Below are 19880 nucleotides of genomic sequence, written 5' to 3'. Positions count from 1 at the left end.
TGTACAAACATTGAACAGAATCTCCCAACTCATGGTGTTGTGTGTTGTATAATGGGTGAGGACGCAGTTTTTCACTTGGCCATAGGTGCCAAATTGCTTGGCTACAGCTCTGATTCAGCAACTCGATAGTAACCTTGATCTTGATTCGTCAATAGCATTTTAGTCAATAGTCCCAGGGCTAAGAGGAGCCAGAGACTGGTTTTAGGAGTTAACATCACTGCTCTGCATTTAGTGAAAGTCCTTTGTGTTGGCTTTAAAATAAAGGTCATTTATTTTCCACCTGTTCTACATATTCTCCAAGGACAAGCAGGATGGAAGTCCTTACACATGGGTGACATTAGATGGAGCCCCGATGCGGACAGCTTATGACTAAGTTTCTAGAACTTTGACTAGGTAAACTGAACATGCCTAGCATGCCCTAAACCACACGTCCACCTCTCCAGTCTCTCTTTTTCCATGGAGCTGTAAGCTTTGCAGTGCAAGTAAGTTCACTTTGGCTGTTTTTTGGCCTTGTGAAAAACCTTTCCTTCTCGCATTTTTTTGCAGTGTTTTCTGTGTTAATCTATCACTGGATCCCTCTCAGTGCCTTCCTGTAGTGCTGCTAGACAGGGTTTTTGGCGATTATGGTAAGTTTCCTTTTGCAGTTGATATCCCATGTTGGCTGTGCATCGATGCCTGCAGGACATAGACCCCCCACCGCCATCGTTCTTGGTTCGTGCCCTTTTGTTTCATCTGACATGGCCACCTCCAGTTTTCAGCGATGCACCTGGTGCCCGAGGACAGTGTCCACTGATCCCCATGAGATGTGTCCTCTGCCTGGGGGCATCACATGATGTCCGGGGTTGCCATTTATGTACCTAGATGACCCCGAAGGCTTCCATTCGACAAAATGGAGCAGCTCTTTGGGTCAAAGAAGTCCGATCCATTGGCATTGAAGGACCAAGGAGCCGCACCGATGGACACCGAGCCATCGACATTGGCAGGAACACTGGAGACCGACCACCGTAGATCTCCTCCAGGCCGAGAACATCTGTTTCTTCATCATCAGCCTTGGCACCAGGGAAGAACTGTGCCGAGCATCAAGGGAAGTCGAAGAGCATCGACTCTGGTCCCCATCAATGCATGGTGCTAGGCTGGAGGATGCACTGGCTCATGCTGGGATATACCCAAAGTGGGGTACTAGTCCTTCATCAGAGTCTCCACCAGTACTGTTGCCAGTCACTGATCCACTTCAAGGGTCCAAAGAGGATTTGGCCACCCTTCTTCCTCCCAGTCGGTGTTGGCAATTGCAATGTTTGAGGAGAAGCTAGAGCACCAAGTCCAGCTAGTGGTGGACTGGGCACTGCAGGGCTTTGGTCCTGTGGCACCGACGGCACTGGACTCTATGCTGCCCGTTCTTGTACCACTTCTGGAGAAGCTCAACATGATCATCAGTGCGTTTCCGACCCTTCTGGCATCGGTTCCCGGGACAGCATCGGTGCCCCATACAGTTTTATCGGTGCCTGCACCTCTGGATGAAGGCCGAGCACCTAGGGACCTATCTCCTGTTGCTTACAGTGAGGATGAAGAACCCTAGGACCACTGGGGGGATGATGCTTCAGAGTCCTCCTCCAAAGGCCTCCCATCAGACCCTTCTCCTCCAGAGGAGCAAAGGAAATCTCCGCCTGAGGGATTTGACCTTCGCAGGGTTTTTTGAGGGTAATGGCGGAAGCCATAACATTTCAGCTATTAATGGAGGAAGATGCCAGGCACAAAATGCTTGAGATCCTCTAGTTTGTGGAGCCTCCTAAAGAGATCATGGTGGTCCTGATGTACAAAATCCTTAAGGAGCTGCTGCTGAGGATATGCTCCCTCACAGTGCCTCATGTTAATAAGAAGGCGGACGGGGTCTACCTCATCCAGAAGATTGCTGGATTTGATAAGTATCAGCTGCCCCACCAGACAGTGATTGAATTCGCCCTCAAGAGGGCCAAGCACTCTCAGACTCATTCCTCAGTGCCACTGGGAAGGACCATAGAGTGATGATGCTCTTAGGAGAAAGGTTTTTCAAGGCGCCATGCTCATTGCCTTTATTGCTGCCTACCAGCTCTAAATGAGCCAGTACTTGCGGGACATCTGGAAGCAGGTGCAGGAGGTGGCTAATCAGCTAATCAACCCTCATGTCACTGTTGCATAAAGGCCTGGAGTGTGGAAAACACGAGGTCGAAGCGACCTCGATATTTTAAAGACAGCATCAAGAGTCTCTGCAGTGAGAATCGGTGCCTGCAGAATGTCATGGCTATAGGCCTCGGATCTCTGACCAGAGGTACAGTAATGACTCACTGATGTGCTGTGTACCTAAGATAATCTCTTTGGATATAGGTTATTGATGCTGTGACCCAACTTCAGGACCCCCATGAAACCCTCCAACAACGCTTCACCAGCACTCCAGATCTGCCATCCTCTTCTAAGAGGCCGTTGAGACAGGAGCCAAGGAAGTCTTTCTTTTGCCAAAGGAAGTACTATCCTCCACCCCCTCAGTCCCATCCACACTATCAGAGCTCTCGTGGCCGTCCCAGGCAGCAGAGAGCCCCCAAGCCCCAGCTGGCTCCTCAGTCAACTCCAGGGATGGGGGTTTCACTGGGTCATAGGGAGTGTAGGCCAATCGCCCATACCTGGAACGTTGGACTCTCCAGTTGAGGACAGGCTGCGGTTCTTTGCGAACCAGTGGGTTCTTTCCATCGTCCATCAAGGGTACCAACTGAATCTATTGAGTGTCCCACCAAATTGCCCTCCATGCCTGTTTTGCGGGCCAGTAGCACATCGGGAGGTACTGCTAGCAGAGCTCTCTCATAGAAATGATGGCAGAAGAAGACCAATAGGCCCATGCAGTCTGCCCAGCAAGCTTTCACACTTATTTTCTCATACTTATCTGTTATTCCAACCGCTGAGTTCAGGGCCCTTATTGGTAGCTTTTTGATTCTTATTTCCTTCCACCCCTGCCATTGATGCAGAGAGCAGTGTTGGAGCTGTATCAAAGTGAAGTATAAGGCTTAATGTTTGAGGGTAGTAACCATCGTGTTGAGCAAGTTATCCCGATGTTTGTATACTCATACTGCTCAGATCAATGCCTTGTTAGATGTTGACTGGATGTAAATCCTATTTCTTTATTCCCCCCTGCCGTTGAAGCAGTGAGCTGCGCTAGAATTGCATTCAAAGTGAAGTACCAGGCTTAATTTGTTTGGGGGTAGTAACCACCGCAATAAGCAAGCTACTCCCACGCTTATTTGTTTACCCAGACTGTGCAATTCAGTCCTTGTTGGTTGTTGTCAATGTCTCTCCTCCCTCTTAACGGCCAGGGCAGTCAAGCCCATACCACCAGGGCAAAGAGGGTGGGGATTCTACTCCAGGTACTTCCTGATTCCAAAGAGAACAGGACGACTCCATCCCATCCTAGACCTAAGGGCCTTGAACACGTTTCTAAAAAAAGAAAAGTTCAGAATGATTTCCCTGAGCACCTTGATCCCCTTTTTACAAAAGGGACTGGCTATGCTCCCTCGATCCCCAATTCTCATCATGCAAGATCAAGGCAGGCTGTGATATCCCAACCTCCAGGCCCTGTCGCTCACAGCCTGGATGTTGAGAGGTTAATTCTGCAACCGCTTGATCTTTCAGAGAATGTGTCTCAGGTCCTGATGGCTTCAAGAAAGCCTTCCACTAGAAAGTCCTATGGACTGAAGTAGAGGAGGTTTTCCTTGTGGTATAAGCAGAAGGCCCTAGATCCGTTCTACTGCCCCACACAAAAACTGCTTGATTACCTTCTACATCTGTTGGAAGCTGGCTTAAAGACTAACTCCGATAGAGTTCATCTCAGTATAATTGGCGCATACCACCAAGGTGTAGATGGTATGCCCATCTCTGTACACCCTATAGGTGTGTACAAAGATGTACATACCTGTACACCTATAGGGTGTACAGGTATGTACACCTATAGGGTGTACAGAGGTGGGCATACCATCTACACCTTGGTGGTACGCGCCAATTATACTGAGATGAACTCTATCGGAGTTGGTCTTTAAGCCAGCTTCCAACAGGTGTAGAAGGTAATCAAGCAGTTTTTGTGTGGGGCAGTAGAACGGATCTAGGGCCTTCTGCTTATACCACTTCAGTCCATAGGACTTTCTAGTGGAAGGCTTTCTTGAAGCCATCAGGACCTGAGACACATTCTCTGAAAGATCAAGCGGTTGCAGAATTAACCTCTCAACATCCAGGCTGTGAGCGACAGTTCAACAATTCAAGACCCAAAGATTCAAGTGGGGTCTGCTTCAATTGAAGCCTTCCCCCTAAGGCCTCCCACTGTGTCTTGGGACCTCAACGTAGTGTTAGCTCAACTGATGAAAGCTCCTTCTGAGCTGCTACGCACCTGTAACCTGAAGAACCTGACCTAGAAGATCATATTTTTGGTGGCTGTCACCTCAGCATGCAGGGTCAGCGAGCTCCAGGCCTTAGTGACTTATCCATCTTACACTAAGTTTTATCATGACTGGGTGGTCTTGCATACGCACCCTAAGTTCTGCCTAAGGTGGTGACGAACTTCCATCTTAACAAGTCAATCATCCTGCCAACATTCTTCCCCAGGCCCCATTCGCACCAAGGCAAATGAGAACTGCACAGTTTGGACTGCAAGCAAGCCTTAGCCGTCTAACTGGAGTGGACAGAAGCCCATAGACAGTCCACTCAACTTTTTATTTCTTTTGATAGGAATAGGTTGGGCATTGCTATTGCCAATCAGACACTATCCAATTGGCTAGCAGGTTGCATCTCCTTCTGTTAAGCCCAAGTGGGACTGCATCTTGGGGGTCATGTCAAGGCTCATTCTGTCAGAGCCATGGCAGCATCAGTGGCCCACTTATGAGCAGTTTCCGTGGAGATCTGCAAAGCTGAGACCATGGAGTTCTCTCCACACCTTCACATCTCACTATTGTCTGGATAAGGATGGCCGATGCAATAGTCAGTTCGGCCAGACTATCCTTCAGAACAACAGTACTGTCTCCCCCCTCTGATACCAACAGTACTGTTGTTGTTGTGCCCGTTGGCACCTGGTTAGCCATCTGTGGTCCCCTTTTGTGTTGGGAAGAAGCCTGTAGCTAGGGTTTCACCCATGTGTGAGGACTACCATCCTGCTTGTCCTCTGAGAAAAAAGAGTTTCTTATCTGTAACAGGTGTTCTCTGAGGACCACAGGATGTTAGTCCTCACAAAACCTGCCCGCCTCCCTGCAGATCTGGTTTCTCCTATTTTTTGTTTTAATTAAAATTCTATATTACAAGTCTGGAGAGGGATTCCACATGGACCTGTGGTATAAGTCATGCTGGGCATGCTCAGTGTGTCTGATCAAAGTTCTAGAAACTTTGACATAATTTTTCCGCATCAGGGCTCCATCTGATGATGTCACCCAATTGTGAGGCCTAATATCCTGTGCTATCTCTGAAAACACCATACATGCCATGGGTCATTAAAACATAATCCCTAGGGGAGCGTGACGTCACGCTACGAGATGGCAGCTTGATCCCTGGGCTCCCGCCGCCTCCCCACTATATCCACAGCAATCCGCGTTTTATCTGATCATTTTGGCCTTAATTAGACCTGGGAGAGTGCAGATCACCCGAAAGATGACCAGTAAGAAAAAAAATCCGGACCTCCAACGCTTCTCCTATCAAAAGGAGAGCTCTAAAGAGGTGGGCACTTTTCCTGCAGAGGAAGATGGCAGCCAAGATGGCGGCGATTCGCGCGCCGAACTATCTGAACCCTCTTTAAGCATAATAAACGCGGCGGATGACTCCCCTTCTGAACACCCGTCTCGAGCCGAATTTAGGGAGTGGTTCGCCGGGATAAGGGCTGATCTAAAGGCGTACCGGCAGGAACTACTAACCCGCGTTGAGGAGGTGAAGGAAGACCTTACGGCATTGGGCCACCGGGTGGGAGATATTGATGTTCGAGTCGAGGGTCAGGCCATTCAAATAATCACCAATAAAACTTCATGCGACTCGATGCGGGCTGAGAATGCTCAGTTAAATGCTAAAATCGCTGACTTGGAGAATAGGGCGAGACGAAGCAACCTTCGCTTCAGGGGCTTCTTAGAGACGGCAGAGCCTGAAGACTGCCATACGCTGGTCCGCGATTTCTGCATTTTTATGCTTCGGGAGACCAGCTTAACGGAGCCATTTGAATTACCTGACATACAATTTGAGCGAGCGCACAGGGCTCTACGTGCTCCCCTGCCCAACCGCCAGCGTGACATTATCGTCTGCTTCACCTCTTTTAAAGTCAAGGAGAGAATTGCGGCGGTGGCACGGGAGAAAAATGAGTGGGCTTGGAACAATCAGAAAATCGCCATCTTCCCGGATCTATCACAGGCAACGCTACAAAGCAGGCAATCATTTCGAGAAGTGACCACATTTCTCCGAAATAAAGCTGTTAGATACAGATGGATTCACCCGTTTGGCCTCTCATTTTCCCACGAGGGCGTTACACACAAGTACCTGACTCCGGAGGAGGCCCTGCCAAGTCTCTCTGCTATGGGCCACGTGGGGCTACAGTCTTCTCACAAGAACGCTGGCTCTCTCCCTGCCCGTGAGCTCCCACCGGCGTGGCAGCGCGTGGGGAAGAGGAGCAGCAGGCTTTGACGGCAAACAGGGGGCCCCTCCTCAGATCAGGGCCCGACCTGAACTTTATGACCACTCAAATTGGAAGTAATGCTCACTTATCTGCGGTCAGGAGGCCATGAGACTGGGTTGCTTGTTTAAGATTATTTTACAGTTTATGTAACCAATGTAAAGCAGTTGAATAGTTTACCTATACTATATGTTTCTACTGCTGTGGGTTGGGGGGGGGGGGCGGTGGGGGGTCACCATCTCTTGCTTCTGTGATTTCACTCACTTCCCCTATTTGGGATGGGAGTTAGTCTGCTAGGAGGTTATGGCAGACGCTTTTTCAGAGGATCGCAGGAATGCTCGAGTCCTCACAGGGGGAATGCTAATTCATTTCATTATTGTTCTGGTTGTCGTTGTGTCACTCCTCCATGCTGCATATTTTTTGCTAATGGCAGGTTTTTTCCTTTTCAGCTCTTCTCTGACACTAATGGTCTCCCATCTCAGATGGTTGTTTGGATTCTAGAGTTAGTGCAGATACCCACTATTACCATGGCTGGTATTTTTTGCTCACACGGGGGCGCAAGTTCCTCGTGGTTTGCCCCTCGAGCAGTTTTTGTTTATCTGCATGGCTCTGATTAAAATTCTGTCCCTAAATGTTAAGGGGCTCAACTCTCCTCAAAAACGATCTCTCTTATACAGGGAGGCGGCCTCCTCTGGGCCAGATATAATTTTTGTGCAAGAAACGCACTTAACTCGTAGGTATGAAGCCTTAATGAAGTCTCATAAGTTTCCCAATCAGTTCTTTTCTGCAGCAAATAAAAATGCTAAGTATGCAGGAGTGGGCATATTGTTTGCATCTCATGTGGTATTTGAATGTAAGAAAATAGTCTCTGATCCGCAAGGCCGGTACTTGTTGCTAGGGGTCAAAATGTTCGATATTGAATTCACACTCCTTACAGTATATGCCCCGAATAGGGAACAGGCTGTGTTCTTTAGCCATTTACACCATATTCTTACTCAACATGCGTCAGGCTTCCTTATTGTGGGTGGTGATTTTAATGTAACCTTTTCCCCAGCCTTGGACACCTCTAAGGGCCTATCGCACACAGCTATGGTACATACTAGGGCTCTTAAGGATCTCTTACTAGAGCATAATTTGGTTGATTCATGGAGAACTACTTATCCCCATTCCCGGTCCTACTCCTTTTACTCTAAGCCACACGATTCCTACTCCCGCATTGACTATCTGATGATAGATAAGAATTTATTTCACCGGATCCGCAGTCCTGAGGTGGGAGTGGTGACCTGGTCTGACCATGCTCCTGTTTCCCTACAAATTTGTTTGCCTGACGGGGATCATGACACCAAATTTTGGAGGCTCAATGATTCTCTCCTTCAAGACCCTCAGTTTACACAGACTACTATGCAGGTTATCCGAGATTTCTTTCTCATAAACGCTGGGTCTGTCCCCTCTCCGGTCACTGTTTGGGATTGCTTTAAAACATATATGAGGGGACATTTCATCTCACATTCCTCTTATGTTAAAAAGAAGAGGGAGGAAGCCTGTTCTCACCTCAGGGCTAGAATAGCGGATCTCACAGCTCAGCATAGTAGATCGGGATCCACACGTCTTCGGACGTTGCTAACTCATTCCCGAGAGGATTTACATAGACTCGAGCTGGACCATATTACTCATGCACTAAATCTCACCAGACAACTGCACTTTGAAGGCGGCAACAAAGCTGGTAAAGTTTTGGCTCACCAGTTAAAAAAACAATCATTTCAAAACCATATCCTTAAAATTAAGAACGAACAGGGGCAGATTGAAACAACTAATTCCGCTATAACACGACAATTTCTTTATTTTTATCAGACTTTGTACTCAGCTGAATCCCACATTCAGCTTGAAGATATATGCCATTATCTTCATGCACTCCCTCTTCCCAGACTTAATAAGGAAATGCATGATAGATTGAATGCGGAAATCACGACACCTGAGATCCTCGAGGTCATCAAATCCCTTAAGGTGGGCAAAGCCCCGGGACCCGACGGACTAACCGCTAAATTTTACAAATCTTTTAGGCATCTCCTGGTCCCACACCTACAGAGTCACTTTAACTATTTAAGGGGTGGGGGAAAGCTTAACCCAGATTCCAACACCGCGGGCATTACAATTATAGCCAAGCCTGGCAGGGATCCAGCCCTATGTGCCTCATATCGGCCGATCTCACTAATTAACCTGGATCTTAAAATTTTGGCTAAGATTTTGGCTGATAGGATCAATAGCTTTATCATGCATATTATTCATCCTGACCAGGCTGGTTTCATACCAGGCCGAATGGCTAGCGATAATGTACGTAAAATCATCAATATTATCTGGGGGGGCCACACAGCGTCAGATCGACCATCTCCTTCTGGCCATAGACGCGGAGAAGGCCTTCGACATGGTCCACTGGCCCTTTCTATTTCAAACACTGCGAGAGATGGAGTTTGGCTCCTCTTTTCATAATTGGATTCAGGCTCTTTATCACAGGCCCTTAGCCTGCCTAAAAATTAATGGCAGCTATACCGCTCCCTTCTTAGTCCAACGGGGTACAAGACAGGGATGCCCACTGTCGCCTTTGCTTTTTGCCATTTTTCTCGAACCCCTGGCCAACTCTATTCGTAATAACACACTGGTGCAGGGTTTTCCCTTACATACTTGTGAGCCCAAGCTATCACTGTTTGCTGACGACATTATTTTCACAGTTGGTAACCCGGTGGAGTCTCTCCCAGCGATAGAGACGGAACTGGCTCACTTTAGTGCCCTTTCGGGCTTCAAAATCAACTGGGACAAATCCGAGATTTTGAATATTACTTGCTCACCAGCCTTGGTAGGCAAACTCCAAACGACTCATGCATTTAGATGGGCGACCACTAAACTTAAATATCTTGGGGTTTACTTGAGTAACAACATATGTGATCCCTACTTAAGAAAATAGATCTGGACTTGGAGAGATGGAATTCCCTGCCTCTAACTTGGCTTGGAAGATTGGCTACCATCAAGATGAATCTGCTGCCTAGGCTCCTTTATCTCTTTCAGACACTACCTGTTACACTCAATCGTGCCCTGTTACTTCAATGGCAACAGAAGCTGCTCCGTTTTCTATGGCGTCACCGCCCACCACGTGTGGCGCAACACATCCTTTATCAATCCAAAACGGCGGGAGGTTTGGGTCTCCCTAACCTGCTCTGGTATTATGTGGCCGCCCAGCTTAGACCTATCATTGATTGGCACTGCTCAGTGTCCACAAAGCCGTGGGTCACCTTGGAGCAGGATTGGATCGCACCAGCGCCCTTGGCTTCACTCCTTTGGCAACCTGATAAAACGTGGAGGCCCAAACTTCAGCTTACTCCTTGCACGAGGCAGACTTACAACGTATGGAAGCAGTGGAGACACCGGCTGGTGGGACACCACACCTACTTCTCGCTTACTCATTTATTCCATGATGTCACGTTCCCAGCTGGACTTCCACAAAAAGCTTATGAACTATGGAAATCTGGAGGCATCTCTTGTTTCCACCATGTTATGCACCATGATCAACCAATATCCTTTTCCACTCTTCGTGACAAATACCAACTGCCTTCCACGGAATTTCTACCCTACATGCAGCTTCGTCACTTCTTACTCTCTATTCAATCCAGGGGACTTATGGCGCCCTCACACACACTGTTTGAGGGCTATTGCGTCTCCACTAAAGTTGTAGGAGGCCTCATCTCAAAAATCTACCAACAGCTCCAGACCCGTCCGTTTAGCAAACATGCTCATATGAAAGCATGGGAGGCTGACCTTCAGAAATCACTCTCTGAGGAGGACTGGACTACCATATTCTCCAAAATCTCTCGTGGCAATGTTTCCACTCGGATTATTGAAGCCAACTACAAGATCCTATACCGGTGGCATTTAACTCCGACCAGATTACACCGCTGCTACCCCAATAGGGATCGTCACTGCTGGCGGAACTGCCACCAAGAGGGGACATTTCTTCATATGTGGTGGAACTGTGTTTTTATTAATCCTCTTTGGTCATATATCTCTACGTTATTGTCCGACTTGCTTCAAACCACTTGCGTACTCACGATGGAGCAGGCGCTACTATTTTCGCCTTGTGAATCCTTGACTCCTTCTGCTCAAACTCTAGTGCAGCAAATTTGCACGGCGGCAAAAATGGAGATCGCCTGTCACTGGAAGAGGCCTCTTCCACCTACTCCTGATGAGCTGTTAAAACGCTTGGATGGTGTCTGCCTTCTCTATCGCCTCACGGCGATGAAGTATCAACGTCTAGCCAAATTTAACCAAGTTTGGGAACCATACATCACATGGAGATCATTAACTTTTACGGTGTCCTAAAGGAATAACCTGTAGCTTTTCACGTATCTCATTTAACGTCTTTTACTTAACTGTTTTGTGCACTGCCATAGCGCTGTCGAAGTTCGGAGTGATACCTCGATGACCACGACTATTTGGACTTTAAATGGCATGTGGGGGGGTGGGGGGTAGGGGATACTTATACAAACCTTGTTGCTGTTATGGTATTAAGCTGTATTTTCAACCTTGATCCATGTTATAGATGAGTGTTGTGTTTTTATAAGTGTTGTACCTGTTTTTTGATTCTTACAGCAATAAAAATCATAAATTAAAAAAAAACAAACCATAATCCCTCATTCTCATTACTTGACCCAAATGGCCCAAAAAGTAGCATTTTAAAGTTTGCCGCCCTGGATCAGCAATGAATTGTCACTCTGGGTCTTTAGTGCCAGCCATTCCTGGAGCATCTTGCAGAAAGGAATGAGATGGAATAACAGTATACTCTGGCTGACTGGCATTCTGGCAAATCCATAAGGTCTGCCACAGAACCTCTGAAGATGATGATTTACCAGGGCTTACCTGAAACAGCTAGATGGAGACCAACTGTTGTTCTGAGGCAGTTTTATTTAAAAATAAGAATAAACTTTGGAAGAAAATTTTTCTGGAGTAAGATGGAGTAATGTGTTTTATGTTAGGCGTCTCAAGTTTGTTTTTCAATTTCCAGGTTCAGAACCAGGAGACAACAGAGAAAGAAATGGAAACGAAAATCCTAGTAGGACTGTCTGAGAGAATCTTACACCGAGATCATGGAAAAGAAATGTCTCCTCTCCTCATGGTATTTTCTGTCTTCTGAGTGTTTTTATCCAGCTTTATCCCAGCAGAAACAAAACCCGCAGGGTTAACATGTTAATATTCACCACCTTGAAAAGTCCATTGTGCTTCTGTTGAAACTAACAGTTCTGTGCACTGTCACATCACATTAAAAGGGGCTCAGAAAAGCTATCAGGGAATTAAATAGTACTTGTGCCTTAACACCTCCTTGGTTGAAAAAAGCAAAGGGTAGAAGAAAGATTGCTTTTTTTTTTTTTTTAAGAGCTATCATCCATGACAGCACTGGGTATGGTTTGCAACTAGTCTTATGCTTGGCTCTTTCTTTCAAAAACACTGTGATAGTTTCCCTGTGTGCTGTTGAGTTCATAATCCAAGACGGTGGCAATTTTCCAGGGAGCAAGCAGAGCTAGATGGGTTTACACTTTGCCTCATGGCTACTCGGCAAGTGTGTTTTGCTGTAGGTGTTGTGTTTGCTAGGGATGTGAATCGTTTTTTGACGATTTAAAAAATCGTCCAATATATTTTAAATCGTCAAAAATTGTTAGAGGCACGATACAATAGGAATTCCCTCGATTTATCGTCAAAAATCGTAAATCGGGGGAGGGGGAGGGGAGGGGAAGGGGGAGGGCGGGAAAACCGGCACACTAAAACAACCCTAAAACCCACCCCGAGCCTTTAAAATAAATCCCCCACCCTCCCGAACCGCCCCAAAATGTTTTAAATTACCTGGGGTCCAGTGGGGGGGTCCCGGTGTGATCTTCCACTCTCAGGCCACGGCTGCGTTAATAGAAATGGCGCCGGCACTACCTTTGCCCTGTCAGGGCAAAGGTAGCGCCGGCGCCATTTTGGTTCCTGTCCCCTGACGTCACGAGTGCAGGAGATCGCTCCCAGACCCCCGCTGGACCCCCAGGGACTTTTGGCCAGCTTGAGGGGGCCTCCTGACCCCCACAAGATTTGCCAAAAGTCCAGCGGGGGTCCGGGAGCAACCTCCTGCACTCGGGCCGTATTGCAAAATGGCGCCGGCCGTATGGCCCTATTGCCGTATTGCAAAATGGCGCCGGCCGTATGGCCATACGGCCGGCGCCATTTTGCAATACGGCAATACGACCCGAGTGCAGGAGGTCGCTCCCGGACCCCCGCTGGACTTTTGGCAAGTCTTTTAGGGTTGTTTTAGTGTGCCGGTTTTCCCGCCCTCCCCCGATTTACGATTTAAACAATTTTTAAAAAAACAAAACCGTGACGATCAGATTTCCTCCCCCCCAAGCCAAAATCGATCGTTAAGACGATTGATCACACGATTCACATCTCTGGTGTTTGCACAATAGCATGGAGAACTCCTGGGGGGGGGGGAGGTGGCGAGAAACAGAAATCCAGGACAGTTCGTGAAACACCAACAGCCCACAGGAAGACACAGCAGAAGCAAGTGAACAGTACTTGATATTTGCCTAATAGAGATATGAATGAGAAAATGGGTACTAGAAAGGATTAAAAAGTAAATCAGGAGCTAGCTCAGTGGCAGGTGCTGTGTTCAATTCCTGTCCGTACTCTAGATCAGTCCAAACAAGTGGATTTTGCATCCCTACCAGCAGATGGAGGCAGAGAATAAAAACTTTGATGCACTGCCACATAACCAAGAGTTCCACTTGCAGTCCCCTCAGTATTTCTGTCTCTAGTCGATGTAGAGGTGCAAACCTGCAATCTGAGTGACAGTAGGAAAAAAAAAAGAAATTGGAGATTTAAGAAGAAGCAAGAGAGAGAGGTGTTAATGCTTCTTTGTGGGCCATCCCTCAGGTAGAGCCGGGCAACCGAGGGGTTGGTAATCCCTGGCTGGCTCTGTTCACATCTTCCCAGGGGACTGATAGCCAGGGGTCCTGGTTCCCTCACCCCACAGAGGGCTTCTCCCTAGTTCGCCGGCAGCTTTTGTATTCTTTTATATTTTGTTGTCAATTTTAAGTTAAAAAAAAAAAGTCCTTTGGAGCTGAGGCTGGGCTCGATTGCGGGCAGGCCTTGGTGCAACAAGGCTGCGATCGCATCAGGGAGAGGCTGTTTGAAGTATCCGACGTCGCGGGGGTCACGGAGCTTGTCGGGCTGCCGGCTGATTTTTTCCCGTTCAATTTCTGTTAACGACTCGTGGGGAGAACGAACTGTGAACATAATATCGTCCGCAAATAGACATAGCTTATAGTCCGCATCCCCAACTGCAAATCCCTTGACCCTTTGATTAATTCGTATACTAATGGCCAAGGGTTCAAGGAATAGGGCAAAGAGGGCCGGAGAAAGCGGGCACCCCTGCCTCGTCCCTCTCCTCACAGTAAACGCATCCGAATAGCCCCCATTGATTTTTAAACAGGCTTGGGGAGAATCGTATAGTTTCTGTAGCCAATTACAAAAATAGGACCCAAATCCCATCTTCTGTAATACGGTAAACAGAAATGGCCAATGGACCATATCAAACGCTTTTTCAGCGTCGATCGAAAGAAACAGGCTCTCAGGGTTGTCACGATGAGCTACCCACATCAGATTAATTAGCTTCCTAATGTTGTCGCCTGCTAGTCTCCCCGGCATAAACCCCGCTTGGTCTGGATGCACTAGGGATGTGATATACTTGTTAAGCCGAGTCGCCATAATTTTAGCCAGAATTTTTAAGTCGAGATTTATTAAGGAAATTGGTCTATAGGAGCCACATACCGTGGGATCTCGGCCTGGCTTTGGGAGTACTGTGATGCCCGCTAAATTCGCACAGCCACTTAATCTGCCTCCCTCCCGCAAAGAATTATAAGTTTTCTGCAGGTGAGTCACTATATGTGGACCAAACAGCTTAAAAAACTTTGCTGTAAGACCATCTGGTCCCGGCGACTTGCCAGCTGTAAGGGATGTAATAACAGCTAGAATCTCTGGGGTTGTGATTTCGGCCTCCAATTCTCTTTGTGCCTCTACTGCTAGCTTAGGCATGGGTATTTGATCTAAGTACTCCTCTATGTGGGCCGTAGAAATGGAGGCATCCGCACTATATAACTGAGTATAAAATTCCAAAAATCTCTTTCGGATAGCTGTGTTGCTAGTAAGAATCACATCTCTCTGCCCCTTTATCTTCGGGATATTAGTTTGCAGTTTGACCTGCTTCAATTTATTAGCAAGTAATTTTCCCGCTCTATTACCTCCTACGAAATACTCTTGTTTGGTTAACTGGAGCCAATGAGCCATACTAGCTGTTTCTAACCTCATGAGATCTTCTTTTGCTTTTAATAACTGTACCAGCGTGGAAGGGTTTTCGGTAATTTGGTGTTGGCGCCCCAATGTGATGTCCTCCACAAACGGTTATATCCCTGAAAGCCACTCACCCATTTCGTTGGGCGTCGAAAACCATTAAATATCTGGGGGTAAAGCTAGCAAGCCATCCCAAGGACCTATTTCAACTAAACTACACTCCCCTAATACAACAGATATACCGGGATTTAGATATTTGGTCAGGCTTCTCTTTCTCCTGGTTGGGACGAATAGCCACGGTTAAAATGAATGTCCTGCCTAGGTTGTTATACCTTTTTCAGTCCCTCCCGATTATGATCCCAATGGCGCTTTTACGCCGGTGGCAAAGAAAACTGTTTAGCTTTATTTGGAAGCGTAGACCCCCGAGAATAGCTCGATCAGTGTTATATTTGCATAAACTAGATGGTGGTCTCAGTGTGCCAAACCTATCTTGGTATTATGCGGCATCGCAATTACGGAGTCTAGTAGTGTGGCATGAGGACCGAGCTCCTAAACACTGGGTGCAGATTGAGCAAGCGTACATGTCTGGTACTCCACTGGCTTCCTTGCCTTGGCAGCCCAGGAAGAGCTGGAGACCTTGTCCCTGTATGTTGCCAACAACGAGGCTCACTATGCAAATCTGGGATAAGTGGAAAGCTAAGTTGGTGGGGAAGCAGAATGCCTACTACCTTACGGCACTATTCCACAATATGGATTTCTTGCCGTGTCACCCATTGAGGGCCTTCGCTGCATGGAAGACTGCAGGTATCACCCGCCTAGAGCACCTTTTGAAGGACAATGGGATGGCACCCTTCTCCCTCTTATGCCACACTTATGGTCTTCCGGGCCAGCAGCTACTGGCCTATAACCAAGTCTACCATTTTCACAAAAAGCTACTCACACAGCAGACATTATCTTTTGGAAAGACGCTGTTCGAGGGATTTTGCTCCTCACCGAGTGTAACACACAAACTGATATCTAAAATCTATAGACTATTAAATAGACCCCTTCCGTGTCCTCCTTCATTTATGAGGCATTGGGAAGAAGATGTATCGGGTGGTATTGACCCTGATACTTGGTCCCACATTTTCATGCAAATTAGTAGGGCCTCGATTTCTGTTAATCTACTGGAGAATGGATATAAAATCTTGTATAGGTGGTATATTACCCCCGAAAGGCTTAGTAAAATTACTCGCACAAGGCCCAATACATGTTGGAGGGGATGTGCCGAAAGTGGAACGTTTATTCACATGTGGTGGACGGGCGCTTGCATTGCACCAGTGTGGAGATGGCTTCAAAGTTTGCTTTCGGGCATTCTTAACAAGGACATTCTATTGTCTATGGACTTAGCGTTGTTGCATAATACTGCAAGCATGGATAAAGTGAGCGGAGAGGCTTTCAGCTTGCAGGCATGTATAGCCATGCGTATTGAGATTGCCCGTACCTGGAAGACTACTCACGGACCGGACACGACGGCTGTTCTGCGGCATTTGGACCATATATGTACGATGAATAAACTGACAGCGGCAAAAAATCATACCATGCATAAATTTACTCGAATATGGGATCCTTATCTGAGCTGGCGGAGTAGCGAAGACAAATGACTTATTTCTTAGAGACTCTGGACACTTCTCGTTTATTTGGAGTATTCTCTGGTTGATGATGGGGGGGGGGGGTAGGGGGGGGAGGGTGGGAACGGTTATTTGAAATTGTTGTATACTGGTGACTACATGTGACATGTTCTTTTTGAGTGTATGTTTCTGAGTTCACTAATAAATTTTAAATACAAAAAAAAAAAAAAAAAATCCCACTCTCCATACCTGGGGATTAGTGGTGGAGGGAGGACACACAAACCCTCTCCCTTCTCTCTCACATATATGCGCACACACTCTCCCTCTCTCCCACATATGCATGCATGCGCGCACACACACACTCATACACTCTGTCTCACACACAGGCTTCACCTTTTCTTTTTTTAAATTTGCTCCCCTGGGAGCTCTGGGCCCATTTCTTCACTTGGCCTCTATCGGGTCAGGATCATAAAGTGGCCTCCACTCCACTTGAGCTGCTGGTGGGATGCCGTCCACCGGCAGCCCAAAGCCTCTTCTCCACTTAGGCCATTGGCGGATGGATGGCATCCACCAGGCAGACTGCTGCCTCACTATCTTGGATCCTTCCCCCCCCCACCTCTCATCCCCCTACCCCACCACCAGCAACTCCTCCCCTCTCCCCCTCGAGACTCCCCCCTCCCCTTCTCACACTATCTCAGCCCCTCCCCTAAGCATCCCTCCAGACACTCCCCTCCTCACCCCCTATCTGATGATTCCCCTTTCTCACCTTATTTCCTCATTACCTCAGCTTCCTCCCCCTCTTTCCCCCTCTCCTTCCTTCCCTTACTCTTTCCTCCCCTTCTTATGGGGGGGGGGAGCGCTCTGTAACCTTGCTGTATCATGTAGGACTGGCTCGGTCCTCGGGTGAGATGGACCCATGCGGATGCCAAGGATTATTTTAGATCTGGAGGATCCATTTGAGACTGTTAGAGACCCGGGGGACGATCCGGGAGACAACCCAGGGGTTGTCCTAGGAACGGGCATGCCGGACGGTGATCCAGGGGCGAATAATGATGAGGCCGATCCAGAGGAGACTGCGGTGACCAAAGAGATGAGCCAAGGGTTGTTCAGCTATTTCAGAAGGAAGAGTTGAATCCCCTCATTCCCAATGTCTTAGATGAGCTGGGTATCAAGGCCACTCAGGAGGATTCAAACACTGAGGGTGTGGATCCTGTTCTGGATGGCCTGCGGGGTCCATCAAAGGATTTTCCTTCGCCCAAGAAGATCAGGAAGCTAATAGATCGAGAGTGGGATACTACCTAAGCCAGCTTGAAGGTCAGCAGAGCAATGGCGAAATTGTATCCGCTGTCGGAGGAGACCATGGAGCAGCTGAGGCTGCCCAAGGTGGATGAGGCAGTTTTGGCAGTCACAAAGACACCTATCCCTGTGGGGGGGGGGGGGGGGGGGTTGTCTGCCCTAAAGGATGGGCAAGACCGATGGCTGGAGATCCAGGCGGCGATTTATGATAGCCTGATGCAGCAGGCCTGTTTACGCTGGGTGCAGAAGGCACAGGAGAATGATGATTCGCCAGATCATTCTATGCATGCGGCTTGGCTGGAAGCTGGGGTGGCCTATGTGGCGGATGCACCATATGACTTGGTCAGGACATCGGCCAGGAATATGGTCTCTGTGATGGTGGCAAGAAGGCTACTATGGTTGCGTAACTGGTCGGCGGATGTATGGTCTAAGTCGCAGTTGTATAATCTTCCTTTTAAAGGAGACCTGGAGCAGTTGATGAAAACCCTGAGGGAATCCAAGGGGAATAGATTGCCGGAAGACAAGAAGGCTGTCAAGAAGAACTTTCCACCGCATGCCTGGTTTAGGGATATGCGGTGTTTTTGGTCTGGCAAGATGGCCTCGGGCGCAAGACAAAAGAAGGCCTCAGGTTGGTAGCAGTCCTTTCTGGGTTCACGCCAGATACCTAGGGATGGTGCTGGTGAGGGAACCGGAGGAGGGAAGACTTTGCAATGAAATCAGGCTGGTCCATTCTTCGGTCGAATCAGAAGGAGGAGAATGTCCTGCTTTTATGAGGAGTAGATCAGGATCACATTGAACCAGTGAGTTCTAGAGGTGATAAAAGATGGGTACGCCTTAGAATCTTCTTGTCTGATACAGCATACTTTCATAGTGTCACATTGCATATCCTGATCCAAGTGAAAGGTTTTATGGGACCCTCTACTTTGCTTGCAAGAGCTGGACACTATTGTGCCAGTTCCTGGTCTGGAAAGGGGGCAAGGAAGGTACTGGATCTATTTATTTATTTTAAAGCATTTCTTGCCCACTCTTCCTGTGTTCGGGGCAGGGTACAGCATCACATTCATAGTTACTTAACATAAAAATATTAACAAATAAAGATGTTAAATAAAATGCAAGTAAAAATTACAAAGTAAATTATAAGACCACATTAAAACATCATGAAAAATCCTAAAAGCAGATAAAGTAAAACAGAATAAAAACATAAGATCAAATTAGCCTTCATAGGCTTGTTTAAAGAGGTGGGTCTTTAGGGCTTTTTTGAAAAACTTGGGTTCCTTCAAGTTTCTGATCTCTTTTGGGAGTAAATTCCAGAGGGTTGGGCCTGCTATTTAGAAAGTGCATTCCCTGGTTTTGTCTAAATGGGCTGTCTTCGGAGAAGGGATGTCCAAAAGGTTTTGGTTAGATGAACGTAGTGCTCTCAGGAGTATGTATTTTCATTATGGCGTTGATTCATGGTAAGTGTAAGTTATTAATGAAAGAGTGCACAATGGTGGCTAATTTGTATTGTATGTGGAAAGTTATTGGTACCCAGTGGAGTAATTGTAGTATGGGAGTGATTTGTTCATGAATTGGTATATTGGTTAATAAACAGGCAGCAGAATTTTGAAAAATCTGAAGTGGACATATAGCATAAGTCGGAAGACTGCAAACATATCTTATTTTCCTGGTACCCAAGAAAGAGAGTATGTTCCGACCCATCTGGGATATTCAGAAGGTCAACCTGGGGCTGCAGGTGTCGTGTTTCTGGAGATGCTGCGAATGGTCATTTAGCCTGGGGGAATTCTGCGCTACTGCGGGGCGCAGAATTTGCGCAGAATTCCCCCCTGTGAGAAAGGAGAATTGGTTCTTACCTGCTAATTTTTGTTCCTGTAGTACCACGGATCAGTCCAGACTCTTGGGTTCATTCCCCCCTGCCAGCAGATGGAGACAGAGTAAAAGCTTTGCTGACACTGTATCAT

General features: G+C 47.4%; 1 protein-coding gene across 4 annotated transcripts in view; it reads left to right on the top strand.

Annotated features, from left to right (window-relative positions):
- Positions 1–11993, top strand: part of MARCH10 (membrane associated ring-CH-type finger 10) — a 140613-nt gene extending 128620 nt beyond the window's left edge. For all 4 annotated transcript variants that reach the window (XM_029573957.1, XM_029573956.1, XM_029573955.1 and 1 more), the window contains one exon: positions 11703–11993. In XM_029573957.1, the coding sequence (XP_029429817.1) occupies positions 11703–11764 (62 nt within the window). In that variant the 3' untranslated portion in view covers positions 11765–11993. The remainder of the gene's footprint in view (positions 1–11702) is intronic.
- The last annotated feature ends 7887 nt before the right edge of the window (positions 11994–19880 follow it).

This window comes from Rhinatrema bivittatum, chromosome 12, assembly GCF_901001135.1.
Source record: "Rhinatrema bivittatum chromosome 12, aRhiBiv1.1, whole genome shotgun sequence".
Classification (NCBI taxonomy): Eukaryota; Metazoa; Chordata; class Amphibia; order Gymnophiona; family Rhinatrematidae; genus Rhinatrema; species Rhinatrema bivittatum.
This window is presented reverse-complemented; position numbering and strand designations above follow the sequence as displayed.